The 24754-nt window shown below is 39.4% G+C and overlaps 1 protein-coding gene across 1 annotated transcript in view; it reads left to right on the plus strand.

Moving 5' to 3' along the window:
- Positions 1 to 24754, plus strand: part of LOC117419493 (EF-hand calcium-binding domain-containing protein 4B-like) — a 51691-nt gene that overhangs the window by 13812 nt on the left and 13125 nt on the right. Inside the window, exons 2-11 of the mRNA XM_034032274.3 lie at positions 1051 to 1411; positions 8873 to 8984; positions 11871 to 12033; positions 13475 to 13621; positions 17925 to 18015; positions 19044 to 19139; positions 21044 to 21231; positions 21585 to 21656; positions 23682 to 23727; positions 24441 to 24532. Coding sequence (XP_033888165.3) covers positions 1199 to 1411; positions 8873 to 8984; positions 11871 to 12033; positions 13475 to 13621; positions 17925 to 18015; positions 19044 to 19139; positions 21044 to 21231; positions 21585 to 21656; positions 23682 to 23727; positions 24441 to 24532 — 1220 coding nt within the window. The 5' untranslated portion in view covers positions 1051 to 1198. The remainder of the gene's footprint in view (positions 1 to 1050; positions 1412 to 8872; positions 8985 to 11870; positions 12034 to 13474; positions 13622 to 17924; positions 18016 to 19043; positions 19140 to 21043; positions 21232 to 21584; positions 21657 to 23681; positions 23728 to 24440; positions 24533 to 24754) is intronic.

Raw genomic sequence — 24754 nt, forward strand, 5'->3', positions numbered from 1 at the left:
ATTTTATTGTACAGAAGGGTGTTTCTCTCTTTTCTTCAATAGGTAATTTGATGGGTTTCTCACTTCTATAATATGATAAGAATTTGTATCAAGATGATAAGGATAATCCAAGTTCTTGCTATGACAATGACAAGAAAAATATATTTCGAAGGATAATATTCGTAACAATGTATCCGTAAGAAGCCTGTGTATTCGATTTCTGTCAGTATTTTTAATTGTATCTATATCGTTTTTAGATGTGTTTTTTAAAATGTCAAAATATTTTGTTAAATTGAGTTATGTGAGCAATAAATATATGCTATATTTGTTTGTTCAGTTTGTTTAGGGGGCCTGGTTAAAATACAGAGCAATGCACTGTGTGACCCTGAACCAAAAGGGCAGTGAAAATTGTACCTTGATGTTTAATATTGTGTCCGATATAAAAAAGGAGGATAGCCATTATTGGGTCTTATTAAAATCAGATACATGTAATGAATATCAAACTTTATTTCATGCATTGAAAACAATTCGTGAGTTAAAGCTTTGTGAATAGGGCCCAGAAAATCAAAACTGATGATGTCCGTTATTAAGAGCATAATGAAAAGATTAAGTTGCAGGCTATTATAAATCAGCTTTGCACTTTTCGTCATCTCTGAAACTCTGTTATTCTCTTAGGGTAGAATCCAAGCAACCTTGTGTCATCCTGTATAATCTTATATTCTTTCATCGTCGTTTTTCATGATACATTACATTATTGTCTGAACATTTAGGTGATTTTACAGCAGAACATTGTCTAATGTCTGAATGTGCACGTAGCAACACGTAACAAAGAAGCAACTGTAGGTGTGTACTCTTTTGAAATGTATATTTTAATGAGTCTCTTATGATTGAATTGTGTCTTCAATATCTTCTCCAGATCAGGAGTGCAGTGTTCTCCTTTTTGTTTTGTTTTTTGCAGGGGGCGGGGGTTGAGGGACGAGGGTGTGGGGGGGGGACGGGGCTGTGTTGTCCAGTCTATTAAATAAATACACTATAGAAAGGATTTTTAAAAAGCTTTTTTTCCTCTCCTAGGTTCTGCTGGCTAATTAAAGAGGCGGTTGCTAAGAGATGACGAGCAGCCTTGCAGAGAGCCTTTGATGTGCTTTTGCTTTAACCTTCAATGCTCAGGTTTTCTGAACTGAATTCAAACCCTCAAAAAAGAAAAATCCAATAAAGTGGCATGGCAGCTTTAACAAACACCTGTGCAGCCAAAGCAGCACGGAACTCACGCCCGAAAGAGGAACGATTCTCTCCCCTCAGCACTGGAGGCATGGACTGCAATGGGACAGAACACCTGGAAACTGGACAGTTAACCATGTTAGAAAAAACACATGAGTTCTTCCAGATATGTGATGTGGAAGATAAAGGTTTTATCACACGCAGGGACATGCAGGTAGGACTCAAAGTTATATATATGGTATGCATATCCCCCAAATGTGTCTTTGGAAAATTCACTGTTGACTGCTGATTGCAGGTATTTTAAGGTTGTTATTGGAAGATTGCATGACTTTCACAACTTTTTTTTGTTGTTGCTTTAAACGGGTAAAACAAATGTGTATGAATTAACTATTTTAAATGTAACATATCTCATAACTCTTTAAAGATCGCGATAAATCCTTACATGTGATTAAACTTTAATCGCTTTCCTTTGTTTTGATACCAAGAACGTCCTTCAGTAATCCTTCTTCAGTCCTTCTTCAAAGTGCACATGGTACATTTTTGGGGTGCTTTTGACCCCTTTGCGCCTTCCGAGGGTTACAATTTTTTTATTGTTATATTTTTTTACATGTTAAGTTTGCAAGTATGATATAATATTTGTTTTTGTAATTTATATTTGTGTTTGTAGTGTTTTTAAAGACATTTTCTTTTGACTATATTTAAAAAAATACTTCAAAACAATGCTTATTCAATACAGAACTCTTTAAATAACTATATAAACCAGTTGTTTGCTGTTATTTTTTGGGTGTATTTGTACCCCTTTCCTCCTTCTTGCTGCTCTGGAATATCTAATATATATCCTTTATATGTGGTTAGGCCTAATAGGCATTTCATTAACCAATTCTCAAAATGTATTTTTTTTTTTCCAAAAAGTTCCCTTTCAATCAGGTCACACTAACCAGTCCAGACACATTTTTTCATAGCTGGCTTGTGTGGTGGGGATCCAGACCCAATGCTCTGCTAAAGACAATCAATTCTACAGCTGTATATTACACATTTACAAGACTTTATTGTAGATTTCACCATGCTTTACCATACCTCTCTGTACTTTACTGTGCTTGATACTCCACCATACTTGTAATTAAATAAATAATAAAATCCAAAAAAAAGAACCCCAATTTACTGTATATGTAAAACCTGTATCCATCCACAAACTGTATAGTTAATTGGGTATATTATTGACAAAACCTTCCATATTAGAACATCTGGCAGCTGATCTATTCAGTTAAAAACAGAGTAGTGCTCATTTGTACAGTGTACAGTCATATTTGGCTGTGCACAGATATGCTCATTTGTACAGTGTGTAGTCATATTTGGCTGTGCATAGATGCAGAGAAAACACTTTACTACAGCCGAGACTCTGTCTCACACACACACACACACACACACACGCACACACACACACTTGATTAGCCTCCAGAATGCTCTGAAGTACACTAAATGCACCTTTGATAGCCAACTCTTTTTCATATTGAAGAGGTTTCTCTGTAGTGTTACCTTTGATCCTTTGTTCATGACAACGGATTTGTAATTCTGGATTTTTTCAGCACTGTTCGACTATTGCATATAGTTTTTGCTTTCTACTTTTAATTTGCTAATAAAGAGGCAGAGGTTTTTATCATAAAAAATGAGTACATTTCTATAACCTTCTGTCTGCTTTGTGAATGACACTCCAGGATGCTAAACCACTGCCAGTGTGAATTTATTAAGTGCCAGCTCCACCCCCACTCCCACAGTATCACCACTGCTTTCTTTGCCTTCAGTTTACTAAAGATTCAGCTTTACGATGCTCTAATCTGCAATTTTAAGAAACCTTGATTGCTTAGATTTTAGCATTCTCACTTGCCAGTTGTCTTGCATGTAGAAACTCCAGATACAGTAAATGTCTCTATAACCTTTGAGCTGTGGGTCTCTGTAGACTGGGAGAGGCAGTGTGGAAGGGCAGTGTAAGGAGTGAAGTAATTTAGACAGATACAACCATAACTTCATCACAGCAACAATAACATCAACTTAGGGTGGCTCTTCAGGCCAAATGCATCAGAGCTTTACAAATGAGTATGATTCTGCTTTCAGAGCATGTGTATTACGTATTTAAAATGTGTTCAAGGTTTGCCGTCATCAGCGTGTATACTTATAGGCAGCGGTACCCATAGATATGGTGCGAAATGGATGAAAGAGTGGCTTCCTGGAGAAACTCATTTCGATGCTTGTACAAGAAGTAGGCTATTCACATTAGCATGCCACTAAAAACCATCACATGACATTAATACAGTATGTTCATACTATTTTGTCAAGAGAAGGTTTAAATATTTTACCAAAAATAAGAAAGACAGTGCCAAATTAGCCAACAAAAATCATTTAAGGTTGGCATCATGGATTTAGGAGGGTGTTGTTTCACTGTTTACAGAACTCTGACAGTATTTAACTTGATGTTAGTAATACGGTACACAAATAAGCACTTTCCTTGCAGTTTGTCCCTACATTCATGCCTATGTCCCATTTTATAGTTTTACATATATCTAATGCTTATAAAATTTGAATGAAACATCTCTACAAAAGCAGAACTTGCATATGACTGCATATGAGCGAAACAAAATGCATGATGGGCAGCAGTGTGGAGTAGTGGTTAGGGCTCTGGACTCTTGACCAGAGGGTTGTGGGTTCAATCCCAGGTGGGGGACACTGCTGCTGTACCCTTGAGCATGGTACTTTACCTAGATTGCTCCAGTAAAATCCCAACTGTATAAATGGGTAATTGTATGTAAAAATAATGTGTGAAAAATAATGTCATTGTATGTAAAAATAATGTGATATCTTGTAACAAGTGTAAGTCACCCTGGATAAGGGTGTCTGCTAAGAAATGAAAAATAATAATAATGATGGGCATTCGTAAGCGGTCGAAGTAACAAACAGCCACACCTGCGTGAAGGTTTCACTTCTGCAAGGAACTTGCAAGCCATTTCACTTTATTCTGTTTAGCCATATTTCTGTTGATTAGCCAAAGACCTGCATGGGCTACAGTCATTAAAACAAAGGCTTGATTTAATTATTAAAATGCAAAAACATGACATTTTTGTCACAAGGATCAAAGCTCAGGGTTTTCAAAACCTGGGTGTCACATAAAAAAGATACTTCACTAAGTTGTAGAGTGTGCCGAGTAATGTGTGAGGTGACGGGACTGTGGTTTCTGTCATGGGGTGCTATTGTTCTTCAGAACCGTATTCGTCTCATTTCTGTAACACTCTGATCCGAGAGAGGCAAAACCACAACAAACAGTCAGCTGGTAATAATATTAAAGAGCAGAGTGTACTCGACTCATGAAAGCAGCTTCAGAAAGGATACTGTGCTTTTCATTTGATGGTTCTATTATTTGACTTTCTCTACTCTTAATATTGGATCAAGTATTATTTTAAAATGAAAAAACATGAAACGTCATTCTTTCATAAAAATGTTTTATGAGTGGACAGCCTGACATCCCCAATGCAATACTAATTGCCATAGTTTCTTAGGCCTGATATATATATATATATATATATATATATATATATATATATATATATATATATATATATAATATGGTTCTTGGTCTGAATAATAGAGATCCAAGGGATACATTATGACCTTCCCGTTAACAATAAGTCACATGTCAGCAGTGAGAACAGTCTTTCATGTTTGTCTTCTGCAAATAAGAGCAACCAAAATTATCCCGGGTTTAAAAGGCATGTCGTATGCAGACAGGCTAAAATAACTGAATCTATTCAGTCTTGAACAAAGAAGACTATGCGGTGATCTGATTCAAGCATTCAAAATCCTAAAAGGTATAGACAATGTTGACCCAGGGGACTTTTTTGACCTGAAAAAGAAACAAGGACCAGGTATCACAAATGGAGATTAAATAAAGGGGCATTCAGAACAGAAAATAGGAGGCACTTTTTTACACAGAGAATTGTGAGGGTCTGGAACCAACTCCCCAGTAATGTTGTTGAAGCTGACACCCTGGGATCCTTCAAGAAGCTGCTTGATGAGATTCTGGGATCAATAAGCTACTAACAACCAAACGAGCAAGATGGGCTGAATGGCCTCCTCTCGTTTGTAAACTTTCTTATGTTCTTATGCCTGTCTCAAAGTGAGACAAACAGGCTTCAAGAGGAGCAACATACTACCTAAGAAGAATGTAAACAAACTCTACTGTAAACAATGTCTGCTATCTGATTAAATACTGTGCAAAGAAGGACCCACCTCTATTGGTTGAGTTTCCAACAGGATCACAACACATACTGTAGAGTCACGTCAGTGTATGAGCAGACAGAGCCAAGACAAGCAGACTCTCATTTGGCATAGTTGTTCTATTCATTCTCGTAGTCGTGTCAGTTGTATGAGGATGACATACCTTGAAAGGTTGAGCACAATGTCTTTCCGTTGATCAAAATTGTAAGTTTTGATTACATCTGACAATTTTTTTTTCTAAAGCACTGCTCTGTTTAGAACTGGAAATAATGCCATCAATTCCACTTACTTACATGCTGTAGATATATAAATCTTCAGAGACTGAGCATCTTCAGTCATCTAAAAGGACATAAGATATCCTGAGACAAGAATGTTATTGTTACTATGCCAACAGTATGCCGAGTCCTATTCGTGTATTCATGACACCGCGTTGCTCAGACAGGTAGAAGAAATCTATTAACACAGTGCATTTGGAAAATGATGTTGCTTAAAAAAGAAAAGATTAAAGGATTGCACTTCATCTTTTTTTTGCTTTTACCTCTGTTGCATGTACTTCCTCTGGATTGTAAGTAACTGGTTCCTGCTTCAGTCCTGTCCTGGAAAACTTACAGCATATACAGTTTGTCAATCAAACTGATTTAAACAGCGGGGTATCTAAATACCAGCATCTAAACATCAGTTAAATCACTAAAAAATAAACCTTTCTGAGGTTTTTTTTTCATATTTTTTAAGCCAGAATAAACTAAAGGGACAGACATGTGCTATTTCTATAGGGCCCTTTATTGTGACTATTTAGGTCCTCCTTTGTTGAAATCATGAGGGGACCTTTTTTAAAGGTGTACCCAGCACTCCAGATACTGACTGTTTTATGCATTGAAAAAATATGAATTACGTATGATATTTTATATTTGATGCTTTAAGAATATGCATAGCAATTTTGCTGCACAGCTTGAGTTTGCATGTTATTAAGATTATCAGTGGTCAATTGTAAATATACTGCATGCGGTAGCTAGAGAATGGATGATAGAAATGCCGGGACAGCTAATTGTAGCCGGCCTGGGAAATTGCCAGAAACACGTGACCAATAAGTCTGGGCTTTCAATAAATATTATAGTTGAATCCACTCACTTTAATGCGTGTATGTGACGGGTGAATAAGCAACTGGATTCTTGATCCTTAGGATTTCTCATTTTACTCACCCAAAATACATTCTACTCACACAGGGCCTCATTTATGAAAGCAATTAGTGTGCACGTTCATGATTTCCTTAGTTACTATTGCAATTTTATTAATTATCATGCAAAATAGTGGGCATATTATGGCGCACACTGATTTTATTGTGCCACGCTATGGTAATCAGAATGACTATGTCACTTGTATGGTATCGGTAATGATTATGTATTTAAATTAGGCACCCTGCTCTGAATAATGAGATGAGCTTTATTCACACTGTATTTACTAAAGGGTGATAATTGTAGTGTGCACCTTAAAGTGTGCGATAATTAGTTTGGAAACCAGGCTTTAACTACTGATAGGTGCTCTATTTAAACCTGTTTTTCTGGGCTGAAATCTATCTGGCATCATGAAGGCATTACTTGCATTAAAGTTTTCATATTGAACAGTCAAAATTACCTGTAAATAACATGTTTAAATTAAGAATGAATAAGCATGAATTAATGTTATCATTTCTTAAATTGTATTTTATAGTTCATTACATTGGTTCAAATAATAGAGCAGTTAAATAAAACACTGGACCAAACAAGGTATTATAATTTAAAACCTACTCCTCCATTAGAATTTCTAACTCCTCTGCGTGCAGTTTTAGTTTGTGTTGCCTCTGCCTGTCCCCTGCATTTGTCAATCGCTCATTTTTGGTCAAAGTTAGCCACTTCCACCTTTCACAATAAGCCACTGACCAAAAGACTGGACTGGACTGGACTTAGACATTATCGTGCACATTAAATTATCACTCACAATACATGTAGTGTGCACGCTATGGTATATAAATTAGCCTAATACTGTGCAGGTAAATGAATGCTTTCTCTGTTGGTAAATGGGACAGTACATTTAGATATATGGTGCACATTAGGCTCTCTACTTAATTACAGCTACATTTATGGCCCATAGTGTCTTAATCGCAGAGTAAATTACTCAATGACCCAAAACCTTACATACCAGATAAAATGTAATAATTATTAACCTTTTGGCACTAAACGTATACAGTACATTTCCCACGTAGTGCATGGGAGGCAGTACAGTACAGGATTTTCTGTAATCCTGTTAAAGAGCTATGAATAATAAAATGAAACCTCTCTTTTATAAATGAACACTTAGCTTTCTAATTTAATCAAATGCCATAGCGGATGACAGTCAGATAGGTGTTAACACTGATGTGAAGAATAATAAATCATTTTTATATTGGAGAGGTTAATTGCTATACTAAATACGCTAAATAAAAAAAAATGTTCTACAGTTTAGCAAACCAGGTCAATTTTATTGTTTGATTGTAGTTCCTGGATGTGTAACAGAAACATTAACAAAAATCTACAGTATAATATAAATGTGTAATGAAATTCATTCATTATACTATTTTTTTAAATTTAATTGTTGTTATTTGCTCAAAATTACAATTTATAGCAGCTCCAAAAAACCTGCATACAGGTATATAGCCCCTGTTCCCAGCAACACTGTTGTGTCAACCAGTATTTGTCTTTAATTGATGTAAAAGGCAGTGTATGCATAGTCACACAGGTTTTATTTAAAAAAATTAAAACCAGTTTTATTTGAAATGCAGCCACTACAGCATAAGCATAATAAGTGAGAATATTAGAAAACAGGGTGTGCTCTCTGATAGTTTGGAAACCAGGCTTTGGTCCTCAATTACAAAACTATCAAGACATCTTTTAAGGAATATTTTGTACAGGAATAGTTTTTAAAGCCAATTTGGATTATTGAATCAAGTTGCAGTTCATCAAATGTTTAATAGGGTTTGAACTCTACTCTAATTTTTAAAGCACTGTTTAATCTAAGAGAATGTTTATAAACGCTATTCATAAAACAATCCTTAAAAAGACATTCCACAAAACAGTCCTTGCAATTTTGTGAATTTTTCACTTTGTTGCATCCTGTTTTGAAGATTACATATTGTCTAGAAGATCTAAAAAATGAAAACAATCAGATTCCAATTTAAACGGCAGAGAATGCATACAATCAAAAGCAAGAGTCCAGATCTTAAACTCAGTCCTGTGGGAAGCCTGGAAGCCAGTGCAGTTTGCTATTTAGTGTCTGTAAGAACACGGGCTGCATATTTCTGGATAAGATTGATCTTTGCCTGATGGACTGCTGAGCTGTTTTATACATGATACTGTTTAACTTGTGAAACTTTTTTTTTTCTTGAATTGTTTTTCAGAGGCTTCATGGTGAATTACCTCTCAGTGCAGACGAGCTGGAGAATGTCTTTGACACGCTGGATGCTGATGGAAATGGTTACCTTACCTTGGAGGAGTTCACCACAGGATTCAGTGGGTTTAACAGCAATCATTTTACAGTCCCCCCCCCCCCCCTTTAACTAACAGTATTTAACAGCACTAGCTTGATACTAACTCACTCTATATATTGAACAGTAGCATTTCACAAAATGTCAGTATATCCCTGATGGCCAAGTTACAAGTACTACATGTACAACTATGTAAACCCAGACTCGTTCATGAGTGAAAGGTATTTCTTTCCCCTTGAAAAAGAGAAGCCAACTGGATAACGGGGGGGGGGGGGGGGTGGTCTTTCAGGCACCTCACTCAAACATTGTGTGGGGTAGTGGGTGGCTAAACTCCTCTCCCCGTCCATCCAACCACAGGTACTTGGAGGAACATTGTTCCAGGCCTCTCTTGCACCACCGGATCCGAGATGGAGATACTATTGTCTGTCACTCCCCTCCATCCATGCAGGCTGATAGGACCAACCTTGTGTCTGTCACTCACTTCCGTCCATGCAGGCTGATAGGACCAACCTTGTGTCTGTCACTCCCCTCCGTCCGTGCAGGCTGATAGGACCAACCTTGTGTCTGTCACTCCCCTCCGTCCGTGCAGGCTGATAGGACCAACCCTGTGTCTGTCACTCCCCTCCGTCCGTGAAGGCTGATAGGACCAACCTTGTGTCTGTCACTCCCCTCCGTCCGTGCAGGCTGATAGGACCAACCTTGTGTCTGTCACTCCCCTCCGTCCGTGAAGGCTGATAGGACCAACCTTGTGTCTGTCACTCCCCTCCGTCCGTGAAGGCTGATAGGACCAACCCTGTGTCTGTCATTCACCTCCGTCTGTGCAGGCTGATAGGACCAACCCTGTGTCTGTCACTCCCCTCCGTAGGTGCAGGCTGATAGGACCAACCTTGTGTCTGTCACTCCCCTCCGTAGGTGCAGGCTGATAGGACCAACCCTGTGTCTGTCACTCCCCTCCGTCCGTGCAGGCTGATAGGACCAACCCTGTGTCTGTCACTCCCCTCCGTCCGTGAAGGCTGATAGGACCAACCTTGTGTCTGTCACTCCCCTCCGTAGGTGCAGGCTGATAGGACCAACCTTGTGTCTGTCATTCACCTCCGTCCGTGCAGGCTGATAGGACCAACCCTGTGTCTGTCACTCCCCTCCGTCCGTGCAGGCTGATAGGACCAACCTTGTGTCTGTCACTCCCCTCTGTCCGTGCAGGCTGATAGGACCAACCTTGTGTCTGTCACTCCCCTCCGTCCGTGCAGGCTGATAGGACCAACCTTGTGTCTGTCACTCCCCTCCGTCCGTGCAGGCTGATAGGACCAACCTTGTGTCTGTCACTCCCCTCCGTCCGTGCAGGCTGATAGGACCAACCTTGTGTCTGTCACTCCCCTCCGTCCGTGCAGGCTGATAGGACCAACCTTGTGTCTGTCACTCCCCTCCGTCCGTGCAGGCTGATAGGACCAACCCTGTGTCTGTCACTCCCCTCCGTCCGTGCAGGCTGATAGGACCAACCCTGTGTCTGTCACTCCCCTCCGTCCGTGAAGGCTGATAGGACCAACCTTGTGTCTGTCACTCCCCTCCGTAGGTGCAGGCTGATAGGACCAACCCTGTGTCTGTCACTCCCCTCCGTCCGTGCAGGCTGATAGGACCAACCTTGTGTCTGTCACTCCCCTCCGTCCGTGCAGGCTGATAGGACCAACCTTGTGTCTGTCACTCCCCTCCGTCCGTGAAGGCTGATAGGACCAACCTTGTGTCTGTCACTCCCCTCCGTCCGTGAAGGCTGATAGGACCAACCTTGTGTCTGTCACTCACCTCCGTCCGTGTAGGCTGATAGGACCAACCTTGTGTCTGTCACTCCCCTCCGTCCGTGCAGGCTGATAGGACCAACCCTGTGTCTGTCACTCCCCTCCGTCCGTGCAGGCTGATAGGACCAACCTTGTGTCTGTCACTCCCCTCCGTCCGTGCAGGCTGATAGGACCAACCTTGTGTCTGTCACTCCCCTCCGTCCGTGAAGGCTGATAGGACCAACCTTGTGTCTGTCACTCCCCTCCGTCCGTGCAGGCTGATAGGACCAACCTTGTGTCTGTCACTCCCCTCCGTCCGTGCAGGCTGATAGGACCAACCTTGTGTCTGTCACTCCCCTCCGTCCGTGCAGGCTGATAGGACCAACCTTGTGTCTGTCACTCCCCTCCGTCCGTGCAGGCTGATAGGACCAACCCTGTGTCTGTCACTCCCCTCCGTCCGTGCAGGCTGATAGGACCAACCTTGTGTCTGTCACTCCCCTCCGTCCGTGCAGGCTGATAGGACCAACCTTGTGTCTGTCACTCCCCTCCGTCCGTGCAGGCTGATAGGACCAACCCTGTGTCTGTCACTCCCCTCCGTCCGTGCAGGCTGATAGGACCAACCTTGTGTCTGTCACTCCCCTCCGTCCGTGCAGGCTGATAGGACCAACCTTGTGTCTGTCACTCCCCTCCGTCCGTGAAGGCTGATAGGACCAACCTTGTGTCTGTCACTCCCCTCCGTCCGTGCAGGCTGATAGGACCAACCCTGTGTCTGTCACTCCCCTCCTGGCTTCCTCCTGCACTTCTGGCTGCTTTTCTCTCCCATCCTGTTTATTTTACGGGTTCTTTTAGAGAATGCCCATACAGACTTCACTGGCAATATTATGGCCTTTACCGACCAGTGGGCTTTAAATGGAGTGGGCTTTACCGTTTCTTTTGGGGTTCATTTTACAATTGAATACTTCTTTTCAATACATTTACAGGCCCTGTTACATTACACATTCTTTTTGAGGGTACTAAAACTATTTTTTCTTAAGTCCCATATGGATATTTAAAATGGTACTACGACCAATGATAATGGTAATGATAATAACCTGTAAATGATAATAGTCTATGTAATATTAACCTGATTGTTGGCTCCCCAGGTGAGTTCCTGTTTGGTCGAAAGATTTCCATCAGTGAGGTGCCACAGACAGAGGCTGTGTATCAGAATCAGTGGGAGGAGAGGCTGGCCGGGGGCGAGGATGATGAGGAGCGCCATTTCTGCATGCTAATGGAGAGCCTTGGGGCCAGCAACCTCTTTGAAGAGTAAGTCAGAATTGATGCGAAATGTACTGGTTTTCATTCTTCAGGTAAACAGTCAGTTGTAAAGAAACACACCCTTTTTGAAGAGTGCGGTGGAGAATATAATCAGAGAATTGTCTACTTGTTTTTATTATTATTATTATTATTTATTTATTAGCAGATGCCCTTATCCAGGGCGACTTACAATTGTTACAAGATATCACATTATACATTATTTCACATTATACAGATATCACATTATTTTTACATACAATTACCCATTTAAACAGTTGGGTTTTTACTGGAGCAATCTAGGTAAAGTACCTTGCTCAAGGGTACAACAGCAGTGTCCCTCACTGGGGATTGAACCCACGACCCTCTGGTTAGGAGTCCAGAGCCCTAACCACTACTCCACACTGCTGCCCCTGTAATGTTTTGAACATTACCTAGAGAAATACCAGTAAACAAACATAGATGCTAAAGGAGCTGGGGCATAGGTTTGTTCAATTATGGCCAAGAATCATTCAGTAACCCAAACCCTGCTAAACAAGATTGGTTTAAGCATCCATACAGGTTTTGCTAACAAAAGAAAAATCTCTATGCTGGCTTTCATACGTAGCCTTCCTGGTTTCAGTCAGAATATGCAAATAACTGTAACAAGTACAGAAAAACACAGATTTCACATATTTTGTTGACTGCAGCCAGATTTGGTGTATAATTGATCTTATAAGGCTCAAATGAGAATTCTTCTTTTAAAGCAAAGGTTTATTGAGGCCTAGGTTTGTATACATGTTGAGTCCTAAGCTATGCAGGTACTGTTATAATGTATACTGGTTGCATACGTGATATGTATTTGTGAACATAGGGCCCATGTGTTGTTTACTGTTCATGAGTACTTGAGAGTAGAGTAGTAGTTGATGTTATCTCAAGATACCTTTAATTTTGTCCTAAATAAAATACGATGACACATTGAATGATGCATTGTGTTCCTTATAAACCTTTTTTTTTTAAAAACCATTCTTGTATTCTTGTTCAGATTCTTCTGAATGCAGAATTCTATGTCTTTTATTTAATTTGTGTTATTTATTTTGTTTGCCTTGCTTTGGACATTTCAAACCTCAAAATCAAATTTTCAAATGCTGACTCCTTTCAAATGAATGACAAGTTTTGCAATGAATAACATTTGTTGCAGTTTATTTTAAGGGGTGCTCTTTTTATTAACAGTTTTATTAATCATGCCTCTCTGCCAGCCCCACATACTCCCTTTATGTTTAAATGTAGAGTAGGGGTGTCTCACAGAATTGAAAGATTGTAAAGGTCACATTCCAATGGAAGAGGGGTGCCTGTTCCATTGAGACACTTAGGATTCTCTGGAGAAGCTCAAAGCAAGGTAAAAAGGCACATGTAGAGAAAATGATCACTAAATATTGGAGTAACCATAACTCAGAATCACATTTTTTCACAGTCAAAGTGAAGTGAGGAGCCTGTGGGCTCAGCTGAGGAGGGATGAACCCCACCTGCTGTCAAACTTCGAGGAGTTTCTCGCCAGAGTGTCATACCAGCTGCAAGAGGCCAACAAGGAGAAGAAGGAGATGGAGAGTGCACTCAAGAGGTCTGATCTTTACACATTGAGTCTGAGCTGCCATTGCACTGAGATGTGAATTACATCTAAACTGCTAACTGGTAATGTTGTGGGCAATGCTATTCTACCCTGTTGTTGTATACAATGCACTTCCAGTACAGTAAGTTATACATATTAAAAGTTAAATGGACGTTCATAAAAAGAGATTACTGTAAGATGCTGGTTAGAGTTCACATTAAAATCAAACATTCCGAGCCTGCCATGACTACTGTAGCACCTCAGAGGGTTATGAGCAGAGCAGAGCAGTTGGTTCACAGCCAGAAAACCCTCCTGTTCTTCTTCATTGAAGTGAATGGAAGCAGGAATCCACTCTTCAAGATTATTGTTTCAACCCTATTTTAGACACAGTTTAAATACACATGCAATGGGTCTGTCAGGAGTACACTGGGTCGTTCATGGGTGAATGAGGATTGGGTTTAAATCATGTTTTTGAAACAGCAGGTCTTTTGTTTTAGAAAAATCAAATCACAAGGCATCACAGGAGCTCCAGATTTTCCCAGGAAAAAAAATCCCCCAAAAAACAAAACAATGGTATAAATGAATTTAGTAATAAACTGGATTAAGGGCTTAACATTAACCATTAATAGACTGTGAATGTCATTTGTTGAGTTGTTAGAATTGTGTGATAAATGTGTCTGATTGGTCATAAACAGCTGGAAAGTACCAATGGAACTTTTTGTCTCTGATAATTGGTTATCCATGAGAAACATTCACTTCTTTACAGCTGACTTTAATTAGATAATTTGCTATACTGGGAAAGCCTAGAAATTTGCTCAACTCAATAAGTTAGCTCAGACAGCTTGTTTTAACACCATTCATTCTTACAAAATCATTTAATAGTTATTGATTACATGTACTGTGAGCAAGGAAATGATTATAAATCACATGTTTAAATATACGCATTTTGAATGTCCATTGACAATTGTGTACAAGAAGCATTTACAGTGCATAAAAGCTGACAATATTTGTTCTCATGAGGGGAAGTTTCAGTTTACAATCAATGTTCCTTATAATATCATATTAATACTCTTTCCCTTGGCTTGGGACACCTAGCTTTCTCTTAGGTCAACTATTTAGCAGGTGATGACCACTGTGTAGGACATTACAGTTTAAGTAGAAACTTTCATCATTCAAGAAGCTCCATTCCAGGGCACTGCCACACAGTAGATGACCACAAAACATTGATTTGGTCAAGTGTGATAAATACACTGAGTTAAGTTTCCTAGACATCTTTATACAGGTCAGCAGTGTTAAAATAGTTTAGAAGAAAGCAACTCTTAAAAACGGAATTCACCTGAGTAAAACTAGACCACTGTGTAGGTGCATTATATATACTCGTAACAGGGGTAAGTGTTGCTTGTGTGGGTCGTCACTGAATAATAATGAGGCAGACACAGAGCATTGAGTGTTGACACGCCACACAGGCACGCAGGTTTATTTAACACACACGTGCTGCCACTAGGGTACCAGCAATTATAGCTCTAGTGTCAGATTTAATAAAGAAATCAAAACAAAACAAAGATAAAAATAAAAGTTTGCCGCACAAGGCAGTCAGTTGCCTTGAGCTGTGGCACAGATGCCTTTTGAGCTGCACACAGCCTCCCTGCCCCCCAGCCAATCCAGACCTCCCAATCAGCTCAGTGCCGGGCGAGTCTAACTGCTCAATTGGTTGCCAAGCAACACGTCTTCTGTTCCGCGTCCCAGCTGCACACATTTGCACAAGAATCAGCCTCCCTGTCACAATGCTGTGTATGTCTTTGGAGTCCGTGATACATTTTCTAAAGTAGCTCAAGAATGCCATTGTTCTAAAGCAGCTTAAACCATGGACATTAAAGCTACCTTTGTTTTTATAGAATTATTATTTTATTATTATTATTTATTTCTTAGCAGACGCCCTTATCCAGGGCGACTTACAATCGCAAGCAAATACAAATACATTCAAGAATTATAGTCTGCTCTCAAAGTTTATGATCTCAGATTGTATTAAGTCTTCAGAACAGCCTCACCTTTTCAACTGATTTTTATTCATACAGCTAGCATGGTTTTATACACAAGACCCAATATCCTTGAGCATTGCTTTCTGTGAGTACTTGTCACTTGAGAAATGTGGATCGCAGTGTTCTTCGACATCATGTGGTCTGGCTCTGAGCTTTTCACATGGCCTTTTAATCCTGGGAAGATGTACAGACTTGTAGCTAGATGCTTTACAAGGGGTTTGTTCAGTTTATATGATCTATTTGTAAATTAAATATTTAATTATTTTACTACCCCTGCAACTGTTCTGCACCATTTATGGTTTTATTAACAACTAATTCTAAAATAAAACCACTGGGTGGGCCTCATCGTTTTATTAGAATTCGTAATGTTTACATCATCGTACACTACACTTACAAACAAACAAACAAATCTCCCTCCAAGGAAAAATCAGCCCTCGATTGCTGTCTCTAGTATCAGGAATAAGTTATTTCCTCATACACTCAGTCAGCCATGAATTTATCACATATGCGTACCGCTGTAAACAGCTGATCTAATGGGATTTTTTTGTATACATTTCCATAAGCAACCAATATGACCATAGTGTTTTTTTGTCATTTAAAAGTAGAACAGCCTACTTGAACAGCCTGTTGAAGTCTTGTGCTGTGAAAATGTGATTAATGCTACAACGTAGACGTATACTGGGAACTATGCCTGGTTCTATATAAGCTGGTAATGTACAGGTGGACACTTCTCATGTGTGTGTGTTTTCTGTTTGATCCTGTAGTTCACTAGATTACTGCCTGACCTGGACTATTACACCCTTTTTTGACTCGGAGTGATTGATTTCACATCTGCATCCTCCATCTCTTTCTAAAGGCAGGCATTGTAGAGCCTCTTTAATAAGGGTAGCTATTTTAAGCACGCTATTGTTTTTTTCTACTTTGTACAAAATTGAAATGTAAAAAAAAAAAGAAAATTTGAAAACAATCCTCTTCTAAACACAATGTCAGTGCCTAAGAATCCTGCAGTTCCATTGACAGGGGACTTCATATGAAATTGAATTAAACGATATGTCGATGTGACCTTGTGCAGTGACCTAGGAGGTTGTGTTATATAAATTCTGTTCAAGTGCATACCTTTTGTAAGGAGATGCGTAAGAGCTGTTTGTTGTTAAGATGCGCTGTACTATACTACTCCTTACCTCACTTCAACCATAATAACAATGTATGGAACAACAGCCCAATCCTGTTCTGTCATTATGTTAAGCGAACAATTAATCAGCATGCAAGGCATACAGAGGGGCATATTTTAAATATGAATTAAATAAAGTGTAACAGTTCGGTGTCGTTTAATCTGTCTTCAAAATTCATCACCTGAAGGTTTGCAAACAAACAAACAAACAAAAACAAAACAATATGAAGAAATATTTCAATTCAAATGTGTTCTTCTAGTTCTTCTGAGAAAGTTAGAAATAAAATATAGCCAATCGTGATATTATTCATTGTAATCTTACTTTCAGGTACAAGGAATGCAGCCATATTCATTAAAAGGAATCTGTGTGTGTGTGTGTGTCTTCTGTATTCAAGATGATGTCCTGGACTGCAGAAGAGCTTATTAACACAATGGTGTTGCATTCTTACAGCTTCACAGAGCTTTTAAAGAATCAGAAAGTCTTGACAAAAACAGTAAAGGAATGGGTAAATTAGCTCTGCTAGACAGAAAAGTAAAATCTTTTTTTTTTTTTTTGGTATACTGTATCCAGCTACAGTGATTGTTCCTAGGTAGAAGTTTAATGTAAAATACAATGCCTTAGGGGTGACTTTGCCAGCTGTCAAGGTGATGTCTTTTAGCAGTCTTCTGAATGAGCCCACAGTTACAAATTCAATGCAGTAGCTTTATTCAGCAGTTTGCAAACGTGGCACCCAGGAGTCAATCTTGTAATTAGCTGTTAATCATCAGTAGAAGCCACTTGTTATCTTTTGAAATTGTCCCTGAATAGCAAAAGTTGACTCCTGACATTGTTGTTCATTCATCTTTTGCATGTTTTACATTTCTGTGTCTATCTAAGAAAATCAATCCTTTGATTTTGATGCAGTTCTGTTGTACTACTGTACATGTACATCAATCCTAGAATTTCCTGCTTCTTTATTTATTATTTAATGTGCATATTTCAAATTAAATGCAAACAAAAATAACCAAAAATGATCATAACATGTTCTACTTTGTATTCTTTTCTCTTTGAAAATCCTTAAAATGCAGCAAAGATGCAATCTGTTTTTATTTCCCATTCATACAGGAAGGCAGTAACTCATGATGATGAGATACAGCGGCTCTATGAAGAAATGGAACAGCAGATAAACAATGAAAAGGAGAGAATACTTCTGCAAGTGAGCAAAACTTTCTTAATCTTTTTTTTTTTTAATTTAGTCATCACCAATAGTTTTTACCCCAGTTTTCTCCCCAATTTATTCATATCCTGGTTCACCGCTGCAACCCCCTGGCGACTCGGGAAACGGAGGCTGGAACACGCGTCCTCCAAAACGTGCTTCTGCCAATCCGTCATTTTTCGCACTGCAGATACACAGCGAGGCCACCAGACCTATAGTGCCAGAGGACAACACAGATCTGACCGCGCACCGGCGACCCCTGTAGTCTGGCCAGGCACCTGCAGGATTGCCTGTAAGCTGCCTAGAGCTGCGTTGTCCTCCAATGCTGTAGCTCTGAGGTGGCTGCATGGTGAGTCTGCAGTGTGAAAAAGAAGCAGTCGGCTGACCGCACACGCTTCAGAGGACAGCGTGTGTTCATCTTCGCCGCTGTCGAGTCAGGGGTGGTAGCGGTGAGCTGAGCCTAAATAATAATTGTATATTCTAAATTGAAAATAATAAAAAATAATTGTCGACTACTAAATTTAAAAAAAAGAAGACTTGAGATTAAAGGAGATCTCTTACTATCGCTGTCAACCTTATCGCTGGTCTCATTTTTTCTTGTATTGAAAATCTTTTGAGGTTCGGTTTTCAGATATTTCAAATACAACGCTGTACAGTTTAAACACGCCTTCCTGGTACCTAATCACCTCCTGTGCTCTGTGTCAGTATCACACTAGTGGTCTGGCTGCAATCATATCACATGACCCACAGCGCAGGAAGTAATTTGGTACCTGGAAAGAACTGTATTATTTTGATGTATATCGAAATGTTTTAATAATCAATATATTCTGAATTACAGTAAATGAAAAACAACAATAAAAAAGCATGCGCCAAAATATGCAGCACAATCAAAAGAGGGGAGGGCAGCTAGGTTGCTCATACTATTAAGAAGTAAGACAGTGGATTTTAAAGCCTTGGTTATGGTAACTTGAACAGTGTTTTTCTTGGTTCGATTACACTGTAACGCTTTCCTCTTTGTGTTTAACCAGGATTCAGAGAAGTTCCTGTCCCGTAGCCAGGATCTGGAGCTTCAGCTTTCAAGAAAAGAGCAAGAGCTGGATCAACTAGTTCAGAAGCAGAGGAGGGTGATTATGAGCACTGACTGCGTGCAATTATTTAATGCATACAATGTCCAAAAGCATATTTGGTACTTTGCAACACCGTAATTCATAGTGTTGTCTTTGGGAATGTCACAAATCTAGGGTTGATTTTGAAGAGGAACAGGACAGAGAAAAGGGTAAATGTTTTTAACCTTTTGTTGATAAGGTTTACTGATTTAGTGAAGCTTTTAAACATGCATAATGCAGCGATTTGAATACTTAAATACATTAAAGATGCCCGCAAGCATGTTAACTATATTACAGTTGTGTCTGTTTACTGCACTACACTGCATCATAAAAAAATAAAGCAGAACTCTGTGAGCCGCATAGACATGTCCTAATACAACTACAGTACTTGAAATGAATGCAAACTTATAAGTGCACTTAGGTCTTCTGTGTCTGTGATAATATAAAAGCAGCAAAATAATAAGTAGGTAAGGTAATTGGAACATCAAGAGAGATGAAAGGAGATACAAATTGCAATTTTTTCCCTTGTATGTACAATAATCTGTGGTTTTATTTTCATGCCTTTTGTTGCGATGCAGCTAGTCAGTAAAATGCAAAAAGGCTCAATTATTTATATTGTGACCTGCTTACTCGTAAAAAAAACATTCCCAACAGGAACGATGTTATCAGGGAAGACATGCATCATTGTTTTATCACAATTAAGTTGTAATTGCTCTACTCCACTGGTTGTAGTGTCATATTAATTAAGACTTGTTTACTCCACTACTTGGCAGTGCTTGTGACAAACAATAAACCTGGTTATAAAAACAGTTGTTGCTAAAGAGCCCAAGTGCATCACACGGATAACGTAAATTAAGATATTTTAATGATCTCTGTCTCCGGAACTGCTTTCCAAATTCCCAGCAGGGCTTTTAAGACTAATCATACTAAATGGGATATTATATTAGCCAATTTGTCTTAATCCCCTTTTCATAAAGCACAACCTGTCTTTATTATGTGCGCAAGTCATTAGTCACTTCTTTTGTACAGATTTTAAAAATCCCAGGCTATCGCCAACGCGCTTCGCAACGTTTCTCACTGACAACATGGTTTCTGTATATAAAGAATCTCGGCTGGATATGGGGAAAGGATAACCGAGCTGGAAGTAGCATTAGCTGTCTTTAAGTTGTTTCCTTAATTTTATGCTCCTCAGTGTGGAGGTTATTACATCATTTTCCCATATGTAACAGTCTTTTCAGTGATCTCAGCTTGAAGAGGTGGAATTCAGCAGCAGTGGGTCCCCTCTGCCTCACCAGCATCCTTTGTCTAACTGTGTAAAATGGTGTAAATCAGTGTTGCTGTACCTTTTGGGAATTCCACAGTCTGGAACAATTTCATAATACCAACGTTTACAAGAAAGGGTTGCAAGAAAAGGTTTACAAGAAATGCATCATTGTACCTTTGCTGTAGGTTGTGTTTTTCATATCATGGCAATATATATTTTTTATATTGTTTTCATATTTTGTATTAAAAACATCATGGGTCATAAATCAGCTGGTGAATAAATTCTCAGTTTTTGCTCATGAGCATCATAATGTATCCAGAGCATGGTCCCACCTAAAACAACACCACTGGTTTTCTGTTCCCCCTCACTGATTTTAATCAGATTATCTAGGCTGTAGGGAGTATAATCTGGATACACCAGGGAAGCTCATTTCTCTCTTGACATACTCTCCCAAGTGGCAATTGAGAAATTGCTGAAAAATATATTGTCGCGATACCTACATCATGGAACACACAACCGATATTAAAAATGAATTTGCCATTTTTCTGAATCCTTTATCAGTACCGTGAGCATTATTCCAGCTCTTTAATGGTTCTTGGCAGACTTCGCCTAGAGGGCTGCTGAGGTTGAAACAGTTTTGTTTGTTATCGTTGCCCAGCTGGAGCACCAGTGTATGGATCTGCACAGCGAGCAGCACGAGACCAAGGTGCAGAACGTGAAGCTGAAGCAGACCAACGAGGAGCTGGGGAAGGACCTGGAGAGGACCTGCCAGGAGCTGGCCCTGGCCCAGCAGCAGCTCCAACATCTCCATGAGGAAGCATCTCGGCTGCACGAGGAGAGAGAGATGTGAGCACCAAGAGACGCCTTGGGGTGGATTCGTTCAAAGCCTTGTAGTTTCGCTATGATATGGTTCTGTTCAATCAGGTGTCCAGTTACAGAGGGCTACCTGTAGCTCATGTGTTAGCATTCAATAATGTTGGAAACATAACAAGTATCTGGAAAATGTGATTACATGTTTCCATGGAACAGGGAAATAGGGGTCACATAGCAGAAGAGTATTGTTGGTGCTACTGTATTTCTTATGATGAAATGTATGTACAGGATGTACTAGACTCAGGGATGCGGGGATCTGAATCTAGAAAACCAAGGAAATAGAATTAGGGTTTTATTTTTGACATTTTTTTTCTCTTTGTGCACAGAGAGGTATACAGGGTTACAGAAGGACTACAAAGAGAGAGAGCAAGTCTGCTGAAACAACTTGACCTGCTGAGGTAACATATGAGCAATACTGTACTTTCGAGCATTCCTGCTGACAGCACAACAAACAAGAGCTACTGCATTTACAAACCGAGGCCAGTCATTGAGTGAGCAAGAGACTGAATGAATGCTGGCTTTCTTTTATTGATTGGAAATATTAAAACATGCCACTCTGGGAGGAGGTTGCAATCTACTATAAGGTAGACATCCATTGTACTGTATTAGAAATACAGAGGTCACATCTGCTCTGTAGATGTTTGTGATCACATGTCTTTAATTGAAGGAGAGCATTTAAATAAACTGGGGGACTCACATTAGAGCTTAAGAATAACTTAATTTAGATCATGCCGCTGTTTATTTCATCAAAGTGGTTGAAGGCAACAAAATAATTTCAGAAATAACAACAGGATACAAATGATGGGAAGCACATTGCTGCCAAAGAGGGGAAAATCAGGTTTTTACAACTTTTTACTTGTAAAAACATGAAAAGAATCACTTAATTGCATTATTATATTTGAGTTGAAGAGACAGAAGGAACTGAAACATATAAGGCTTTAATATGGTCTTGTCTTGTATGGGGATGCACCAAATCCAAGTTTTTGGGATTCTGCCGAATACCAAATCCTACAGAAATTGTCAAGAAAACTGAAGGAAACTGTTGAATGAAAAACGGACTGGCAGCTACTCACAATCTATAGTTTAGAGCCTTTTAGTTAATAGTATTTTTATTACTGAATGGAAATATATCCCTGAATAAGATTTTAGTTTAAAACACAATTTACCGCTAGTCCCTTCCCACCCACAATAGAAATGTCAAAATACAGGACCATTTACTTTACCTTTACAAGAAAGGAGAGCTGCATCTTTCCCGTAACCCACTATTTTCTTTTATGACGTTTCAACACGTGTCAACTGATCTGAGAGCTATGAGGAAAAAATTACCGTGAGTGACCTGAATCTCCCTGCGAAATAAAACCCATGTTGATTTAAATGCACCATGTGTAACACCAATCAAATAGGCTACAAAATTGTTTTAAAATTATTTTAATAAAACACAGCAGTTCCCAAATGGTTCAACTTGTATTGGCACATTGCAATAACGTAAAATGTCATTTACTAAAGCATATTGTTCAACGTCTTGCACATCTGACAGTTGTAAAGTTACAAAAGTGTATATATATATATAATGTAGCGATCCTGGTTCCCGCAGGCAGGCGCATCACACAGGGCGAGGTAATCCACACACAGGCGGAGGGTGGGGGCGAACCCGGGACCTCTCGCACTAAAGCATAGCGCTGATACCGCTGTACAAAAGAGCCGGCTCCCTTGCAAGGAGCGTATATCAGGCTTATGTCTTCGTGTGTGATTACGTCACCTACCAGCCCTGCTGCTGCCTTACCCCGTGCTCGCTACACTATATATATAGTGCATCCCTAGTCTTGTATCAGTTATACTAACTACAAAACGTTTGTGGTGGCAGCAGCATGTACAGTGGGCTACGATGTAGATACCAAAGCAGATTTTGCAAAAGATAAACATAAACCTCTTGCTACAGTTTTGTTTTGCAACACAGCACTGGACAGCACAGGAAATAAGCTAGTACACACTCCAAGCAGCATGCTCACCGAGGATCATTCAGGCTCCACAAAGGGGAGAGCCAGACATGGTGCAAGGATCCTACATGTTATGTGTCAGTGCCCAATCCGGCACTCATCCTGAGACCTCTCTCCACCCATTTCAGTGACCTGGGTCCAAGGCAGTATTTACTTCTTAACTGTTTTTCACAGATTAACATAATGCCTTGCTAGCTGTTTTACATGAGGTCAGATAGTCTTAACCAGTCCACAACTATTATCAGTCTTGTGTCTGTCATTGAGATGCACTCAGACAGCTACCACTTACGTAATTAGGTGATTTTTTTCATGGATTTACAAGTACAAATAAAAGATCATTAGTTAATGTGTTTTGTGTTTGTACAAGTTAGCAACTCATAAAATAAGCTGTTTGTGTGCAATCTATATATATATTTTTTTCTTTAGGGAAATGAACAAGCACCTTCGAGATGACCGGGATGTGTGTTTTGAAGTAAGTAAATCGTTCACCATCGCAAGTGTCTTCTATTTGACTTCTTTATTTATTTCAGGTAGGGGTGTCAGGCAGTGCAATCGATTCATCAAACTGCTCTTATCTATCTTTTTATACTCCTGCTGTGCGCTGTCTAAAACTATAGGTTATTAAATACAGGTTAGAATTACATTTTTGGCAGACCCCAGAAATCCGCGATTGACTTCATTAAGGAAACGGAGGACTGATCTTCAGTCGATGTGTGGGTGGCAGTGGTTGGGTGACATTCAAACTGGCCATTTCAATGGAAAGAAAACAGGTCAAATACGTGATTAGCCACTAATTGTCCCGTTTGATTGGCTATTGTATCTATTTGTTCCCTTTTTAAAGTTTACTGTAGTAAATGTACACAGTAATTTTGTGGTTTATCATTCTACTGTGCACTGACCATCTTTTAACATGGGTAACCTATGGGTTTTTAAGTTTTACAAGTAAAATAAATTAGACCGGTGACCTAAAAATAAATAAGACTAGATATATTTTGCTAATTGCATGGGCAGTAAACACTTGATAGACATCTTAGACACCTACCCAATCCATGGTTAGTGCTGATTGTGGTCTGAAATCAGCCAGTAATAACCCATATTTTCTCCAAGCCGATTCTCAGAAGAAACACATGATGCTAATGTGAACAGTATGTCAAGAAACTAACAGAATGTATTTAATTCCTGCAGAAGCCTAAGAGTTCAGTCTCAAATTCCTCCTGGAATCAGAGATCCGGATCGATTGTTGGTAAATACACAGAGCGAAAACCGTCCCTGAAAAGGTAACTCGGTTGCTGTGATATGCTTTTAATGTCAATTACGCTGGCTATTCCTATTTCCCTGGCTGAAGTATAAAGTAAAGCCATTGCAGGATTTTTATTTATTTATTTTTTTAAACCAAAGCAGTTTTTAATAAGAGAAAATGGGCCTTTCGCTGAACAGTAATGCACAACATTATCAAAACATATTGAACTGAAGTAATGAGAGTTTTGCAAAGGCTCATA

The sequence above is a fragment of the Acipenser ruthenus genome, chromosome 14 (assembly GCF_902713425.1).
Source record: "Acipenser ruthenus chromosome 14, fAciRut3.2 maternal haplotype, whole genome shotgun sequence".
Lineage (NCBI taxonomy): Eukaryota > Metazoa > Chordata > Actinopteri > Acipenseriformes > Acipenseridae > Acipenser > Acipenser ruthenus.